At 39.7% G+C, this 19,362-nt stretch overlaps 1 protein-coding gene across 7 annotated transcripts in view; it reads right to left on the bottom strand.

Moving 5' to 3' along the window:
• Window positions 1-18,448, bottom strand: part of ncam1a (neural cell adhesion molecule 1a) — a 301,283-nt gene extending 282,835 nt beyond the window's left edge. For all 7 annotated transcript variants that reach the window (XM_042499386.1, XM_042499391.1, XM_042499387.1 and 4 more), the window contains exon 1: window positions 18,195-18,448. In XM_042499386.1, coding sequence (XP_042355320.1) covers window positions 18,195-18,246 — 52 coding nt within the window. In that variant the 5' untranslated portion in view covers window positions 18,247-18,448. The remainder of the gene's footprint in view (window positions 1-18,194) is intronic.
• Window positions 18,449-19,362: the final 914 nt, after the last annotated feature.

Genomic DNA, 19,362 nt, shown 5'->3' with positions numbered 1-19,362 from the left:
TCTTGAGGGTGCAGTTGGGGTAAAGGCTGCAGAATAATTTATGGCCAAAGCATTCTGTCTCTTCATTGAACACTCATGAAATTTCATGGCAATCTGTCCATTAGATAATGAGATATCATCAGTGGAAAAATCATTAGAATGAATCAAAAATGTAAAGGATTCATCCTCTTGAGAGTTTGGATATACTCAGTAAATTCCATGCTTTGACTGAAGCATCACCATTTTTTTTTTTTTAAATCCTCCTTTGTAGACTTGCCCAAACCAAAATGAATGGCAGTCCACCCAATGTCAAGGTATGTTGGTCAGTATCAAAGTGTTTGACAGACAGAACAAAAAACATCTTTAAAAATACTGCTTTCATATAGGCCCAGAGAGATGAGGACTCTTTTATGAGGCCAGCTCTTTGTCTGAGCGCAGCAATAACTCAGCGAACACAGTTATTGCATTGCTTAAAAAAAGCAGTCAAACTTGATGTCTACCAACTTGGCCGAGCTACATGTGCTCCAAAGCCATTAAAACTCCAGCAAGCCAAAATCTGGTCCACTTAATAATCATGATGGAAACAGAACAATCTCATGCTATCTGAATATGTTCAAGTAAAACAAGAAGATATTCCTTTTGATAGCAATATTGTAGTTATCTCTTACAATGGAGACTTGCACTGGTGAATATTATAAGATATATTCTTCTTTCTCCTGCTTTGCTGTCAATGCTTCCTCTGGAGACATTCATATTTCACACACATGCATGACGAACACATATTGTGTCTGTTTTGTAAGTTAAACATTAGGCATAAAACACGAAAGAGAGCAAGTAAAAGATAATCTGCCAATAGTGTGCAACTATGTAACCCACTGCTGATAATATAATGTAAAAATAAAATCTGATACATGACATTGATGAATGATGAGTGCTTTGAATGTTTTATGGCAACTCTTTTTGGGATAATCCATTCAGCCAATATACGCACATGGCAGCTGGGTAAGGTTTAGTCAAAACCACAAGAAAAAGATCACATGACAGGACCTGGACTGGGTCTCCAGAGTCTTTGGGTCAGATCCATGTCTTTACCTGCAACCTCACTAAAGGAGGCACTTTCCCTCATCTTTGACATCTGACAAGAACTGAATTTTTTATAATCATTGGATATGAATGTGAATCCAGCGTATGCTTTGCCTGATATCTGACAGGATTGGAGACCTGTATCACTCCATTTCCATCTAGAGTCTGACACTGTCAAGCATTGACAAGCAAAAAAATTGAAAATGGCTTCGCTCTCCATTCACAGAACTTGTTCTTATTGTCTATGCCTATGGTGTGTCAGAGTTTGACCAAAGAGCCTTTACGTATGCTCCTCCGTGTGTGTGGAATCTTCTGCAGAAAGACGAATAGCTGCACACAACACTTCCTCAAGGCTGTTCCAGAGCACTGTTGCAGGACTTTTTATGTCTTCATCAGTGTGTATCCTAGCTGGTCTTTTTATATTTCCTCTTTTTATGATTCACTTGTAGCATATATTAACATAATTTTTTGGTCTTTCCTTGTAGGAACTTTATGTTGTGCGCTTTTTGTGTTTTATATTGTTTGTTTAAAAGTTATATATTTTGATTTTTGTTCTATGTTGTCTGCCTGTAACTTTTGTTGCTGCCTGTCTTGGCCAGGACACTCTTGAAATAGAGTTTTTTTCTGGTTAAATAAAAATAAAATAAATTAGAAAATGATGTCTACTCCACACCATTAGTAAACCGCAGTACACCCGTTATACGTCGAGAAGGCGGAGAATGCACACTATTTGACAGTTACTGTAGCCTGCAGGTCTTCCGCATCTGCCACTATGACGAGAGTGCCATCACCATGACCACATGGTCTATACAAACAAAAACAAGTCAAGGGAGACTGATAAGACAGAGAACAGATAGATGTCATTCAGGCTTAAATAAAATCAGAGAACATCACTGTCCATGCAAGCAATTATTTGTCAGCTAGGCAAGCTAACATGGCATTTTCCCTGTAGGTCGACATCATTATTTGTTTTTTTAGCTGACCATTGCATGGTTGCTGCCACTGTCTGACAGATTAAAACCCATTTAAACAGGTTTACCTGCCTGGAACTTAGTGGAAAGGGCAGATTCAAAGGTCTGGACCCAGGCAGGGATATAGTGGGAGGGGTAGCTGAATCTACTCTACAGTGGTACGTATGTGTGTCAGTGTTTTTATGTCAGGCTTTCTTTAAAAAAAGATGGGCATTACAGTGCCAAAAAAAAGTATCTGATAACACTGCCTGTCAGTCTTTGACATTGCATGAGACATGATAATACAGTACAAGCAGTGCACGACAGCGAGTTATGCCCCGAGACACTTCATTCTGTCTAAATGTCCTATTTGTGCCAAGAGACAACTGTCAAATGGACAGGCATAAATAAATCTTTAATCTTTCTTGCAAGATCTTGGAACTTACTTCAAAAAAACTCCTGAATAAGTGGAGTTTCCGTTCCCTGCTGTCAGATTGTTTGTTTTTTTCTTTATGAGAAAAATAAATTCTGAAAGTGAAGTCTGAAACCATAACTTCCTAAGATGTTTTTTTTACAAATGTACTAATCTGATGAATAAGTTTTACTGCCACTAAAGACATATATTCAATATAGACTGTTGTTGCACAGATTAAGCGCAGCGTCATTGAGGTGAGAGCACCACTGAAGCATGCTAAGCACATGATAAGTCTTTGAGCCGGAGCCTTTGGGCAGAGCAGTCTCTGAGGCTTCGGTTGGCTCGGGTAAAGAAGGCCGGGCCCTCGACCCCTCGTGTTGAATCGTCTGAGCTCGGCCCATCTGGCTGCTTGCACCATGAGCCAGTATCAATCATATGCAGCATGACACGCTCCCTTTGTTCCTGCGATGTAAACATATTTTATCCTTCTGGTGTTCAGACTGATCTGATCCTTATTTGACATTTACCTCACAATCTGGTATGAGAGATAAATAGTAATGGAATAAAACTAATAAAAATAGCCTCATTAAATTCTGAATGTCTTATTTATACGGATGTATGGAGACATTAAACATTTTGAAAAACCAAAATTTAAACATAATTGGCCCACCTAGCAATCCTTTAGGGTTTATCCAACTATACAGTAGGAAGGCATGAAAGCACAAAAACACCTTTTGAAACACCCTTTGGTCTGTCTTCCTCATTTCAACCATGAGGGGAAAGTTAGATGCGTCTACACTCTGGTCGTGTACCTTGACAGGGGGTGAAAGCAGACGCTGCTGGCATTAAATTAATAATTTAAAAGACTTCAGAGAGCTTAGTTTGAAGGTTATTGATTGGTTAAAGCTTTTTAAAAGATTGTATTATTGGGCAAAATGCAATGATTCCATGAGGTAACGAGTGCTTGCAGCATTTCTAATTCCCAAATTCATATGCCAGAGATTTTGCATCAGAATTTCGAGCATTTTACCATAAATCATGCAGCACAAACACTGCAAGCTGCCAAATAATACAGAGGACAAACGACCAAACAACTGTGCCAAGACTGGAGTGCCAAAAAAACTAGGAGCATTTCTTTATCACCTGTCAACATTCATGTATCATCAACAGAACAAATTCTGTCCTCCAAATAGGGCAAAAAGTCTTATGGTATCCTTTTTCATCTGCAGGCATAATTTACTGAACTGTCAGTAGAGCAAAATAATTACGCCACTACAGAACTTTGCAGTTAGGGTAGCTTATTAAAGCAGCAGAGCAGCACATTATGCAGAGAAGCCTCGCAGATAAAATGAGACAGCTGTCAGTCAGGAGAGCGGCTATTCATTCCAGAGACATAATCAGGCCACAATACACAAGCGAAAATTTTGCTCCTCTTACAGCAGTCAGTTTATCAGCTGAGCGTCAGAGCCTCGTCTTATTTTTAGATATTATGTGAGGGGAAAAACAAGGAAAAAAAGGCACATCACATGGACTTATCATTCAAGGCAAAGATCTCTCTTTTCATGACACGAGGTATCATTCAACTCATGCAAATGCATTTAATTTAGTAACGAGAACAGTAAAGAAAAGATCTTAGAATAGGAATTCTATGCAATGTCCTAGATCTGCAATGTGAAGCAAGCATACGGCAAGGTAGTGAGATAATTGAATAATGTTGAAGTCATACCGAACAACACTATTATTTTTAAATCAAATCAGTGGATGAGGGTCTAAAACATTCATCCATGTCTAACACCATTACTGCTCTCAGTGAACTTTATTACATGAAATGGGGCTCCAGCGACAGAAAAGGAAACAATGAATCCAGAGGTTGAAGTGCCCTGCCCACCCAGTGGTTCCTCCTTGACGACACTTTGCATTGTGTCCCGCCTCCCTCTCATCCTCAACCCCTCCTCCTTCCTGCCGCCCTCCACCTTTGTCTGCTCCCAGTGAGCCACTCCCGCAGCTTTTCTTCAAGAGCGGCTCTTCGACAATGCTGTTGGTGTGAAAGCCTAATAAATTACAGACCTCTCCTGATCTCATCAAACGCAGCGGCCTGGACAGAAACACATAATGGAAAGGACCCTTAGAGGGGTTTGTGCTGGGTCAAATGGGGGTGATTGTCTTCAGATTTTCAGGAGAAATTGGGGGCGCTTTCCTAATTTTAAAATGAAAAGGTATTTTAAAAGGAGATGTCAAATCCTTTTCTGTGAGGTACATTTGTATTTGTCTTTCATTAACAGTGTCAGGCTCTGTCAAAAGAGAATACTTGTTAGTGTGTATCCAAGTACAGAGCCCCTGAGGGGTCATATGGAGAAAATATTATCATATTAATCCTAATGCTCAGTTTGGGAGACATTTTGAAGAAAGGCTCCCCACAACTTAAGTAAAATTAGATTTAAGACTCGAAGACTTTTGTAATGTCAGTCAAAATTAAATTTAGGCCCATTTTTACAGTAACGACAAAACATGAACATCATTGACAAAGTGTTAAGGACAACTTCCCTGTCCTGTGTGTCCTAAAATGTGATTTATTTATTTATGTATTACTTCAGTGAAAAGGTTTCATTTGTTTTTCAACATGAAAATAAATCTAACTAAACAAAACACAAAACTTTTAAGGCATGGTAGTGACAAGGGTCAATCAGAAGTGGGAAATACTTCCTGTTTGTTGGTGGGTTGTGTCTGTGATTTTTGAGTTTTCACTCTACATGTGTGATTCCCATTATGCAGAATTCAAAAACCTTTCTGCATAAAACACACTGACTCTTGTTTAGGCCCTTGTTTCAGCCATGGTGCAAAATTTTGGGTAAACTGCCAATTTTCATTAAAGTAGCACTTCCCGCAGACAGATGATCCTCTGCTCTGAGCAGAAGAAAAACGAATGTGAAAAGTTTTTGGTTCTGCTACTCTGATCTGTTTGATGTTTATGCAAGAGGCATTCGCTTGATTATTTTCAAACAAATCAATGTTACCAATTATTTTGGGATTTTACAATGCAATGTCAGAAAAACCTGACTAACACAATTCTTCTTTCCATACCCCAAACATTTTGAAGAAAAGGATTCATTAAATATTTTTTTATATACATATACAATATATATACAGTATATACTTATATACATATATACACACACATACACACACACAGACACACACAGACACACACACACACACAGACACACACACACACACACACACAGACACACACACACACACACATACAATGCCTTTTAAGACCTATTGAGGATCCACAGGAACCCTGCTTTCAGAATAAATGCATGGAATTACAATTCTGTAAAAGTGGAAATGTTAAAAACCATCTATTTTATTGCACTTACTAAATAGACTGAAAACAAGCTGATCACACTCGGGTAATATATTCTCTTTTTTATTTATAATCTGTGTTTTATTTAATAGGTATAAATGCAAAATTGCATTACTTTCAACCCTTTTATTCTGAAGGTCAGAGGTCCATAACGAATGCCTTATCCTTCCCATGAACGAATCTTGACTGTGCAACCCTCCTAACATTATTTTTGCTTACAGTTTATCTGTGTAAATGGATTTCCATGCTGAGTGCACATCATATTAATCTGAGCACACAAATTAGTAAATTAATAATTAATCTATAACACCATGCTTGGTATGGTAATCCGTTCGTTTGGCTTGCAAAGATTTTTACATCAATATTTTTTTTCTACCATATGATGCCCAAGAGGCTCTGTACAATACACTCAATTATTAAGAAGTGGCTTATGATGTAGATTAGATATTTAATTTGTGAGTGTGGATTTCTGACAGAACTCATGGAAAAATAATCCCAATTTTTACATTGAGAAAAAAATCATTTCTATATCCTAAGAGAATGTGATTTCAAAAATGTTTGCTATATTATATAACATTATTATATAACCCTTTCTCCACAATATGCAAAAAAAAAATGTAATAAATCGGATCTGAATCAGGGATTCTCAGTAAACAACCCACCAACAAGAGCAAGCATGATGCTAACTTTAAATCCTTGACACTTTTTTTAATACTCGCCGCTACACACACATTTTGGTTGCTTCTCAAAAAATCTTGAGTTTTGACGCTCAGCCCTCCAGTTGCAAAATGTTTTCCAGTTCACTTTGTTTCAGTTATGCCAGCAGCCACTCCCTCTTAGCACCTAGATGGTGTTACCCTACAACCACCTGCTACCAACCCAAACACAAAAACATCATCTATTTTGATCAGTCTGACCTCATCAGTGTTCTCATGTGATTTCCATATGGGCAGCAGCGGGGCTCTGCTTATATGCAGCTCCCATATTAGATTGTAGGCAGGATTTTACTAGTTAATTAGATGATATTTGACACAGCAGTTTGATCAAACGGTCCACAGAGTCTGTGCTGCATCCGCTGTCAGATCAACAGCTCTTAGATGTGTCTCTGTGTTTCCTCTCGTTTCCATAGAGTTACCTCACAGCAGATTTCACAGCGATGTACACAGACAGGACTGAATACTGCGCTTTTAAAACATGCATACACTGCATCATAATTGCTAAGATTGCACATTTGCCCTCTTTAAAAAGCAACAAAAAAATACAAAGTGTGTCATCTCTCAGCTGTTTTTCCATTTCAGAAAGAATAGCTCCACATCAAATGACCATTGTCCAGAAACATAATCCCTATATTCTTACATTTTACCAGAATTTAACAGTTCCACAGTTACTATTTAATATGTTTTCTTTCCAGCTGAATTCACTAGTTGGTCTCGAGTCTGTCGTTTTTGCACATGCAGCTATTTGAATGCACAGCAAGGCTGCTTAAAAAGAACTCCCCAAGTATTGAATAAGAATTGTGAACTCAGCTCCCACATTACTTACTGTATAGTAGCCACGTTTTTTTTATAAAGATTAGATGAAACCTTAAGACAGGATATAAAATATCTGTGACTATGCAGCTTGGGGAAAACAGAGTGAGTGTGTGCCACCTGAGCTTGTGAACAGTGTGCAGTGAAATAAGTCAGTCTGGACTTTAGCTGGCATGGTTGTGAAAACACCACGGAGTCACAGAGGATGCTCGCCTCAAGAATGAGCTCACTGACAATTGTGCCAATTTAGAAAGTAAACAAGTCCACAGAATATTGCACATGCTGCACATCTCACCCTGTTCCCATCTCCCTGAAGACAAACTTGTTTTTTTTTTTTGTTCTTCACACAAAGGCTGAGGCGGCACGGCACCTGAGGAAGCCAGCCAATCACAAAGTCCCTGGGATGAGCTAACTGCCATTGCTAGGCATTACATCATGATGGTGAGTCACTCCCTGGGAGTAAGACTCAGTAAAACACATGCCCGATACAATATGGCCTTGCCTCTTCATGTCAGCTCAGCAAAGGTAAAGTGAGACGATGAGGTCCAGAAAATGCATCGGAAGCCTGCTCTGTCTTTGTGCTCATAATGTGCATCAAATAAACACTGTTTATCACTGAGGCGAGAATAATCCTTGAGTTGGTCTCTGAGCTCGAGCAGTTAAATTGTGTCAGACAACTTTAGATCAGGTAAACTGTGTAAGCGCCAAGACATCCCAGCAAGTGATACTGAGAGGATGCAGAGTTTATAAGGTGGAGCATTGAAGCACACAGTATGTATGTGCTAACACAAACTCCTCACACAGCATTAGGCCACCTACACATCCCTTAATATCAATGGTGGCCAACAAATAAAAAGCACACGTGACATCTCCCTACGCTTTATCACAAGTCAACAAGCTTAGTATTTTAAGCTTGTTTTTTTTTTACACATTTTGATGTGAATTAGTATAATTATAGCATACTAATTATATACACAGATTAATGTTGTGACGGTGTGAAATTAAATGCAAAATAAGACACCATGTTGGTTTCTCCTGTCCTAATGGGCATTATCCCAGCTTTGTAATACACATTGGCGGCAGTCCATTTGGCAAATTTCTCAGCAAGGGCGGGAAAACACATTTTAATGGAGTGCATGCTACAACCCAACCAATGTGTTGGCTAATTTATCACCAACATAATGCATATACCAGCATATACTTGGGACATAAGTAATAGCTTTTGTTTAGTATGACTTATGAAAAGGTAGAAACAGGTTCTTGTCAGGTAGGGCAACAATATAAACATGTTAAATTACTGTCTGGTGTCTTACAACTATTAGTCAGACCAAACCACAGACTTTATAATAAAGATGAATGACATGACAGTTACCCAAAGGTGAAGGCAAACCATCCGAATCTCCCCTTTAGGTAGTTCTTATCCCACTGCTGTAAGTTTGTGTTCATTCCTTTTTTTATAAGTTTGATTTTAATTAATTTACTTGACAATAAAATAAAAAAGGGACTAGACATCATGATTGAGAGCTATGTCAGTCAGTGTGCTCGCAACCACTGGCGCTGCTCACAATTAGTCAGGCGAGTTTATGGGCAGCAACTCAAAACTTGTAGGTGTTGGAAAGACAGAATAGCAATATCTATTAGGATTTGGGGATGCCAAAGCATGTTAGATATATGTCTGCCAGTCTATGCTGTTTGACATGCAGTTGGCTTTCATGTAGTTTTTGTTTTTCCTTAATAGGGCTGCACCAAACTCGAAATAATGTTAGTCTAATCAGATTTGGCTGTCCAATGCCATTATTTTTCCATTGGTTGCTTTTCTTTCCATACACAATTTAGGAGTTTGAACATGGGTCCTCTGGGCATTTGAGGTGACAGTGACGTTAATGAAATATAGTAAACAAGTCGAGTTAGCCCCCTGAGTTAATATGTGCAAACTCACAACAGATTGGAAATGTGCAACATTTTTGCCAATACCAGATATCAAACAAAAGCCAGATACAATATCAAATTAACATGCTGTGAGCTGCAAATTCACAACTTCTAAGCAGAAGGCAGTCGATAACTTTATCTCAGAGCAAAGCCTCCCTGCCTCCAGGCAGCTGCCTCCATCTAACTGAGACTCATCCTGAGTCTGGGTCCATAGTGTAAAAGTACTTTGTACATTAACAAAAAAAGACTGCGTGACTTTAAGAATCTCAGTCAACTGAGTGGTCTTCGACTGACTATTTGAATATTTGAATTTCAAGTGGCAGCCTATTTACTTGCTGAACATGCCATATATTCACGTCAGTAAGCAGCATGTGCAACTTGTGTACTTAATTAAAATAGTGTGAATTCATCATGGACCGTCACCTTGTCAGTTGGAATTTAGAGTGCACTCACTAATTCGTCGCATCTCTTTATCCCACATCCAATGAATGTAAGCAGAACGAAAAGCTCAGGATAAATAAGTGATTACTTCAGCAGCCAATCAAATGCTCAAACAACAAGGAAACCAATGTTAGCTTCCATGAGGACGCTCGGGTTAATATGTAACACTAAAAAGAAGTTAGGGCTCATGCAGATAATGGCAACAGGCCCCACTGAAAAGTGATAAGATTATCAAGCAAAACAAAAAGACATTCACTGAGTAAAGAGCGAAATATTCCAAAGACTGAAACACAATTACAATGAATTGTATGGAAAAAAACATCACTGCATGCATCTTAAATGAGCAACAATTATCCCTGTAGACACCAGGTGTACATGAAAATGAGCTGCCTCTCCAGGTGGTTCAAAAAGCAGCATTTCTGAGTAGAAAATCCTCCTCCTTGAAGACAAATAAAGCAGGTGTGATATCAGCTAGGCTGCTGAAATCCTGGAACAAACTGCCAGAGACTGTCTTACACTTTTACTTCAATGAGCCCCTAAGCTGCAGCACAAGTGAAGTAGCCAAAAACAATACAGAACTGGCTACCTCTGTTGCAGCATAGCAACTATAAACGTCATGGAGGAGCTGGGACGACAGTTGAAGTTACCCAGCAAGTCAGTGTAGCCACTGCTCACCAAAGATGGATAACCAAGTCCAAATACAGTCGAATATTAAGTCTAAGTGGTATATTTCCCTACTGACTAATAAACACAATTTACACTAGCAAAAGTGGCAATATGAGTCACATCTGACTAACCCTTTTCTAGATAAACCATGGAGTAGTCAGCAATGGGGACCATGGTGCAAAGGAATTAAGCACATTTAATTGGGGGGAAAGAATCTAACATCTAAGGTTATATGGGACCCATTGTTTTTAGCAGTGTAAATATAAATAACAGAGACAAACAGAAGAACAGGTAGTGAACACGCAAGCCACTCTGTTTATACTTCATTGGGGGTGTGCTTAAGCTGAAGTGTCCACATGTGTTGCTGGCTGACTCCACACATCGGTATGGCATGGTGCCTGTAGCACACACTGAACACACAACGCATACATAAGTAGCAAAGGTACAGGAGCCAGGATGTGCCAAACCACTGGTTTGAGAGGTGATGCTGGTAAATAGTGTGTGAAAGTTGCCGCCTATGTGCAGGCTCACATTGGAAACAATGGGTGTTTTGATGCATGTAATACACAGCTGGTATGTGATGCCCTTTAGTCCTGTTATAGTAAATGGACGATCTTGACAGTCTCTCGTACAAAACTGTAAGACTTATCACATATCTGATTAAATGTTGCAAATAGCTTTGCAGTAGATGGAAGACCACTGCTGAGCACCATATGTAGCAACTGTGTGCTTCAGTGTTGGACATCAGCATCTGAGATCTAGCAGCGACACATGGATGACATGCCTGCCTTGTCTCATCGCTCAAAAGCATCATTGAACAAAGGGGCAAACAAGCAAAACCTCCTTCTTTCTGCACTTGTGACTCATGACAGAAAGAGTGCCAGCAATCCATCATTAAGGATGCAAATCATTCTGTGCTGCCATGCATATGTGTGATCCCTGATAAAGGTTACTGCAGCTGAAGTGGAGTTTGTTTTTTATTATTTAAGAGTTGTCTATCCAAGCATGCCTAAATTTATTGTGTGTTTGAAATAAGCAAACTGTTCAGTAAAGGAGTGTAAAAACATCACTTTTGTCACTGGAGTATTAACGCAAGACAACTCAGAAGTGTCTTTGACTTTCACAGACAGAAATACCATCTGTTCACCAGTGCCAGTCCTGGGGGAAGTAAGTTAGAATAGTGACAGACTATAAATAACACTGGGCCCCATGCTAACAATAAAGAATACTGGAACATCGATACAAACAGTATCTATTCCAAATAAAATCGGTGCTTGTAGTTCTCCAGGCAGTTCAAGGAGGACAGGGACATCATGCTGAGATTCTGTTACGCAGTAAAGTAGTCCATCGTCACCTTGGGCATCCTCACCAGACTTGGCAGCCTCACTTAAAACAGAGCTCAGGAAAAAAAAAAAATTCAATGCTGCGAGCCAAAGCAGCACAGATCAGCAGAGCTGATGTAGTGAGCGTGGTGAGGTGAGAATAAAGGACTCTGCCGAGGATGCTGAGTGTCACAGGAGACAACTGTCCATCCAGCATCACCTTCCATATTCTCCATGAGCAGCGTGGCTATTAGCCTGGAGGCACCAGCGGCTTCAAAGACTGTTTTGAATTCGAACCACTTCAGGAGACGGTATACCTTCTGAAATGTGATCGTGGGGCACAATCACATCAAGCACAGTTTTTTTCTGAATCCATTAGAAGCAGATACTGGTGCACCCTGGTGAGAGGCATTAGTCTTCTTTGAAGAGAACTGAAGAGTTTTTCAGTACAAGTTAAGTTCGACCAGGGGAAGCAACCAGAACATGGAGGGTCTGAGATGAGTCGTCAGTATATTTGGCAATTTTTACGTTTTGTTTATTTGAACGGACGGACCACCAGATAATATAAGTGCATTATGTGTGTCGTAAATTACGAAGACTAATACTGAACCCGACTGAAGAAGTCATACTTGTTCTGATCTCAACAGATTAACAGAAATTACTAATACTGTCAAAAAATGACTTCCATAAATGAGCCCTGGTTTGCATTTAATAATCAGTTTTTTAAAGCTTTTATAAAGGAGCAGTGTGTAGGATTGAGTAGCATCTAGAGGTGAGGACTGCAGATTGTAACTGTTTGCAGAGGTCTATTCCACTCCAAAACAAACGGAACCAAGTGATTTAAACCAGTGAAGACACTAATTAAAGCAGTTTCATGTTACAAAAGAGTGTCTCTCCGACGCTGTTCAGCTCATAGCAGATGGGCCAGTGGCCCAGTACCTGCTAAAGTGTGCCCACCTTTTTCCTCTGATAACTTAAGATGCAGACATTCAGGAGGTTTTCAACAGGAGCCAAAATATCCACATAGATCTCTTGCTCACCAAACAAATGGACCAGTTGATTTAAACTGGTAAAAACACTGAAAAAAAGAAGATTCAGGTTAAAAATCTGTGTTTCTCTCGTTACAGATGGGCTGCAACTATGGTGAACAACCTGAAATCACGAAACAGCCCTAGCTAAAGTCAGTGTTTAATTTGTCTGATCCTGGCTACTGCAGAAACATGGTGTTGCAACACAAATACATATAATTGACAGAGTTACTCTCAAGGTTAAATGGTTTAGCTGATTGAATCACATTATTTTCAGACAGGTCATTAGCAACTACCTTGGTATTTGTTGAATGTAAATTACCAAGTAACTCAGGACATCATGAAAAAGATAAGTTTGTAATTAGACCACCAATAAAGTCCGGATGTTAATCTTACATAGTCACATGCAGTACTTTGCAACGGGAACACACGTTGTAGAAAATGTTTAGCAGTTCTTACATGTCACTTCCCACTGATATGAAATGAAATATGAAATGATAGTTTTCAGTTTTACTTTGATTTACTTTAATGTTCAAGGAAAAAGATCATGATGCAAACCATCATAGATCCAATTGCACAGGTACATGCACACTGTATATACTGTATGAAGTTTTGCAAACTAATGCTGTGCTGATAGAGAAAAACACCCTCCTTGAAAAGTTGGAGGACTGGGGGGGGGGGCAGCCCTAATTCTGCATAACAAGCCCATCTACTTTTTTTCAGTTTTTTCCCCCCTTTCTTTTTCCCACATTGAATTCTCTATAGGACGCCTTCATTGCTCACACAATGCAAATCACTCATGGACCCTATTCATGCACTGATTAATATGCAAAGACAGCCCATCCTCATCTAACAGTCAGCAGAGAAGAAATATAACAGCCAGCCGAGTCATTTTGAACTTATCTGCAAGGAACTGTCTGCACTTTTTTGATTCAGCATAAAGACACTGTGAGATGACATGAATTTATGGATAATCTATCAAATTCCATAGCCACACGTGTCATTCTCATTTTTCTTCATTAATCTGACTTTAACATTATGTTTTATCCACAGATGTGTAAACAGCCACTAATGACAGTATGACTAGTCCTATGGTCATTACTCTCAATGCTCCTCTGTTTCTTTTTTTAGTTAAAAAACTGTAACAAATTTTGGGATTGTAACCATAGACTGCATAATATAAACACAAATTTGGCCGAACATCTGGCAAATCAACCAAACTTGCAATTATGAGTCAATATGAAGTAACTTTTTGATGCTGTCTTTTGCTTTTATAATAACTGTGCAGTAGTAGTATGCAGTATACAGCTGATTCCAAGGGGGGCACAGCTGTAATCTGAGCAGCGCCTACACTGATGAGAATTTGATCACCATAAACTGTGATAAATTGGTACAAAATGTGTATATGTCACTTTGAATACAGCATGGATCTTGTTGCGACTACAGAGCAAAGTTCTGAAGATCCAGAATCCAGTTTTACCCAGAGAGCAGACTAAAAACGCCTTATAATTTTCCCTTGTTTGGCTGCTTTTTCCAGTTCCCCTAAGTCAAAAATAGCCTGTATTATTTTCATAGTGGCTTTGAACTCACCACAGCAGTTAAAGTCCCATATGTTAGCCATTTACGAATTGTGTATTTTCTCTCCCTCCAAATGTTAAGAGAAACTTTTTACCCTCTTTTTTTAAGGGATCAGCTCTTTGCTTGATGCATGAAAACATTGTTTTAGATCTAGAGCAGTCCATTAAATGAACTTCACAGTTCACTTCACAGTATCTTAAGATACTGAGTTCAAGCACAAAGTAGATCCATGTGCCTTTGAGTCCTGAGTGTCATAAACGTGTATAAATGGAAGGGCAGGTGCACAGCACTGGGTGTGCAGCATTTGGGGGGAAAAAAAGAAGTTGCATTGGTAGGGTCTTGCTGATTCAGATACCAATGAAAGACAGAAATACAACTGAGGAAGTCCAGTTTAAGCAATAGATGCGTGACTCTGAAAGTCTGTCAGATGCCAAAACACTGCACCTCGCCCATGTTACAAAGAATTCAGTCAGGAAGGTCCACTTTCAGCATCACCCAGCAACGTGCTGTGTAGCTGGGTGATGCTGAAAGTGGACCTTCCTGACTACTACTAGTACTGCAGTTTAGCAAAAAGTTGAGCCAGGTTCAACTTTTTTGCCCCTCCGGGACTCCAGGGTTTCCCCAGACATGTATTTACTTCTGGCAGCCCTCTACAATTAAATCATCTTCCTGCATTAATAGATTAGGAGTATCCTCTCATCCATTGATCGGATCTGATCAGCTCTGACCGAATCAACAGATTTATTTTCCCCCCACAAATAACAAACTGCTACTAAGGAAGCAGCTGAGCGCTCCACCTACACTGCCCTCAAGGACCAGCAAAAACCTCCATAATTTAGAGAGAGTACAATTATACAAATGGGCACACACACACAAAAGTTTGCCATCATTGCCCACCCCTTTATTCATAATGTCAGCACAAACATGCAAGAAGACAGTCCATCTTAAAAGTTGCAGGCTAAGTGTCAATTCTCTATTGACCAATCAACAGACTACAATGTTTCCAGCTCCTTGTTTTAGTATCAGAACAGTGTGCTATGTACTTTAACAAAGGGATGACGAAAAAACATAGTGGAATGGAGCGCTTCTCTCGGTTCCATACACAATTTTTGGCAATGAAAATGTCAAAACTAACAAGTCCCAAAGTGTAAGTAACAGAACTGAACCAGACTGCTTAGTGTTAACTACGAAAATGAGCAAAAGTGCCACCTCTCAGCAAAGTTGGGTACTCTTATTTTAAATAGGTGTGACAAATAGTTTTGTCTTTCTGATTAGCCTCCATCACCTTACACTCTTTCGGGTTGCAGAATGATGGCCATGGATATCACTCCAATAACACAAGGTCAGAACTGGTAACACACACCAGACTCAATCCATCAGGCTGCAGTGTAGACAGACCAAGACAAGAGAGGCCACCGTCTGTGTCCACATCTAAAATCATATTCTATTTAACTTGGCCATTATTCAATCATTTCTTGGAAGCCAGTGCAGCTCCTCGTCCTTATGTTTGTGACTACACTTGAAATTTAATTATCACTGAACTGGAACAGGAACTGGAAATCAATAAATGTAATTAAATTGCTCAGCCTTCAAACTGTGTGATACTGTCATTACCCTTTTAATATACCCCGGGCCTATCAAATAATGTGATCAATTTCTTTGAATTTCTTCCCCTATTGCAACCGACCAGAGCTAAGGCACAGTTGTCTAATTATCTCCCTCTTGGTTCTTTTCACTTTCCCTCCCATATGAGGTGCAGTGAATTGTGTGGGCGTAAGAATATTTTGGTAGGTTCATGAATCATATAGAAAGAAAAAAAAGAGCATATCCTAAGTGTTCTTGGTACCACACCACCCTCTACACAACTAGCAGTGACAGGTTGACACAGTGGGTGTGAATGGTGGCAAGAAACTGTTGCTTTGAAAATACCTCAAAAATATTCCGCAGAACTAAATAAAGCCTGGGTTTAATTACTCAGTACAGAGGTGCATAGAGTTCAGTTGCATGCAGAGCAAATGTTCGCAAATATTATCAAGTCACAAATCTGAAAGCTGACAGGCATTGTGCCCACATAAACCATTAAATCCTAGCCGATGAGGCTGTAAATGTTTGACAATTTTAGTTTATCATAAATATATACAGTAGTTTGTCCACCAGAGGGTACTGACAAGTTTATTTTTCAACTATAAAATGTCAAGCGCAGTGCATGTATTGAACACACAGCCTAAATTAATAACACAAGGGCCCTTAGTCTATTTATCCCCCCATCCTCTATCAGCTGATATCTTAACCACACTTTTTAAAACTCAAATATTGATATCAGCCTCAAAATCGTGTGTGAGTGAGGGTTTTTTTTCCATGAATAATGTTAACCTGGAGGTAAAAAAAAGGAAAGTAATAAAGAAAATGCATACTTTTCAGATATGGAGGAAGAATGGTGAAATCTAAACCCCAGGTCAGAATAATTACCCTTGTATATTCTGATTGGGCTAATTTCGACTAAATGAAATCATTATTAAATCAAACTATTCTTCCTCTCTCCAAGGACCCCTGGGGGTCCTCAAACTCCACTTGCAGCACACAGTTGCAGTCTGTAGAAAGAGGGGGCAGATGCAGGGAGGGAAGGAGGATGTGAGAAGCGGGAGAGGTGGGGGTTTAGGGGGAAAATGCCCCCCCCCCCCCCCCCATAACCATGGGAGCTCTGGGATTGGATTCTATTGTATACATTGAATGACTATTCAGTCGTTCTCAATGGATGACGAATTTCCTCCCAACCAACCACATAAAAAACTACGTTCAAATCAGGCTGAGCCTGTATGTCAACATCATTTTGCGCCTAAAAACGCACTGCGCTAAGTTGGAAACTCCACTGCCCTACAGCCTATGGCAAAATAGAAAAAAAAATAAAGAAACTAGAGCTTATGTTACATAAAAGAGGGTCGAACTGTTAACCTAAACGACCAGACCGGTGTTAAACTCTAAAATCCCACATTGACACATTAGTGCATATTTGCGTTTTCGTGCCAAATCCGATGATGGCCAGAGTCGGAATCGTGGACGTATCTAATCCGTCCAACAAACAGAGTTTAAGCGCGTGCTTATAAAAAAAACTAAAATTGATCTTGATAAGATGTCCCAAAAGCCGTTTTTAGTGGACTGAAACAAAGCATCCCCGCGATCGGAGCGAGCGACGCTCGGACACTGCATCCTCGGTGCGTCACGGCTGACCCAGCAGAAGTGAGCGAGCCGAGCCGGACTTTTGGATGAGAACATACGCCGTTTAGTTAACGTTATTTGATATTTGAAACGAGAAAACTGTGCCTTGTAAGCAGCTATACAGAGTGTGAGAAATATTTGCTGGCATGAGGGGACCACGAAAGCGTCCCTGCATCACCAGTCCTATAATCTCAGCCAGCATCCACTAACCTTTAACCACACCAGTGAACTTAACTTGCATAAAAACGCTGCGCGCGTGGGTAATTTTCCTCAAAATGAAGCTACACTTCACTCAAGATAGTAAGTCAGACGGATCTCAGATGGCATCCCTCTCTGTATTGCGCGGAGATATTCAAAAATGCACCGAGGCAAGCGGCTCCTGAGACCAAACTCGAAATAGAAAAAAACTGGATAAAAAGCGTCCCAGTTGGTATTCAACGCCGCACCCGGCTCAAACAGAGCAGACACTCTCACTTCTTAGAGAAACTTTTGACACAATTGTGGTGAATTTTGCAGAGCACCAGCTCTAACCTAATGCCACTGTCCGGAGTCAGTGACAAGGATGCCGCAAGCGGGACCAGAGGATGCTGCTCCGGAATCAACACCGCTCGGCCTGCAATCTACACAGTTTTTGCTCTGGCCACAGCCTTGGAATCACCTAATATGAATAATAAATAACTCAGCTTCTTACCTGCACAGCCAATGACCAGCAATCCCCAGATGAGGTCCCTTATTTGAAGCATTGTAATGTGTCACAGATATTCTCCTTGAAGAGCAGACGCACTTTAAACAAGCGAGGTGTCTCTACAGAGGGGGGAAACAGATATCAGCCTTTCCAGGGATAACAACTGCTACCGGACGGAATTTTGGTCCTTGTCGCTACCCGTGTTCACGGCACAATGAGTGACAAGCAGCAGCCGTAGCACGCACTCACACACACATGTACTCAATAGATACCAACACGAATTACTCCGCCCGGTAGGCAATACCCACACAGACACACATACAGACACACACACACACCAAGGGGGCGGGCTGAGGTGAATGCAGTAACAAAGTAGTGCGCGGAGCTGCCGGTGCAGACAGCAGATGGTCACCAGAGGCTCTAATTCGGATTACTGAGCTTACAAACTACCTAACTGAGGTTTAGTAACACATGGAGCAAGACAATTATTCCAAACTGAGGACCAATTAAAAGTGTGATTCACATCAAATTATAATAATGATAAATACATTATTATTTTTTATTTATTAATACATAATATGGTGTTATTCTGCACATAACAAACACCACCAAATCTTATTCTAAAAAGTAAACTTATTCTGATCACGTAATGTCATATAAATCTTGATAGGACAATGATTTATTTCCAATATAATTTGAAGAAAGTTTCCATAATAGTCTAATTTGTTAGAGTACTATTATGAGAATCTATAAAGTGTTTTTTATAGGGATGGTCGATATTGATATTTTTTGCTAATATCCAATATGTCGACATATATATAATAACTCATTTGGCCTATAACCAATACTGATATCGAGATCCCCCCCAACACACACACAAAATTTTAGTGATCATAAAGTCTCTTCTGTAGTGTTATTGACATCATAATACACATACTCTTAACATCATGGCCCACCAGCAGATGGAGACATAAAATACAATGCTTTTCAGTGTACATAGCATTCATTCATTGTACAAAATACGGAAAATACTTTAACCACATAAAGAATGCAAAGCTTTTATATGCTGCTCTACTTAATCTGGTCTTTAACCCCTTAATAGGCATTGTAGATGCACGGTAGACATTTGTTGCGACCAGATTACTTCACTAAAAACTTTTCAAAATCAACAGTC

Source organism: Plectropomus leopardus, chromosome 13 (genome assembly GCF_008729295.1).
Source record: "Plectropomus leopardus isolate mb chromosome 13, YSFRI_Pleo_2.0, whole genome shotgun sequence".
NCBI classification, from domain to species: domain Eukaryota; kingdom Metazoa; phylum Chordata; class Actinopteri; order Perciformes; family Serranidae; genus Plectropomus; species Plectropomus leopardus.
This window is presented reverse-complemented; position numbering and strand designations above follow the sequence as displayed.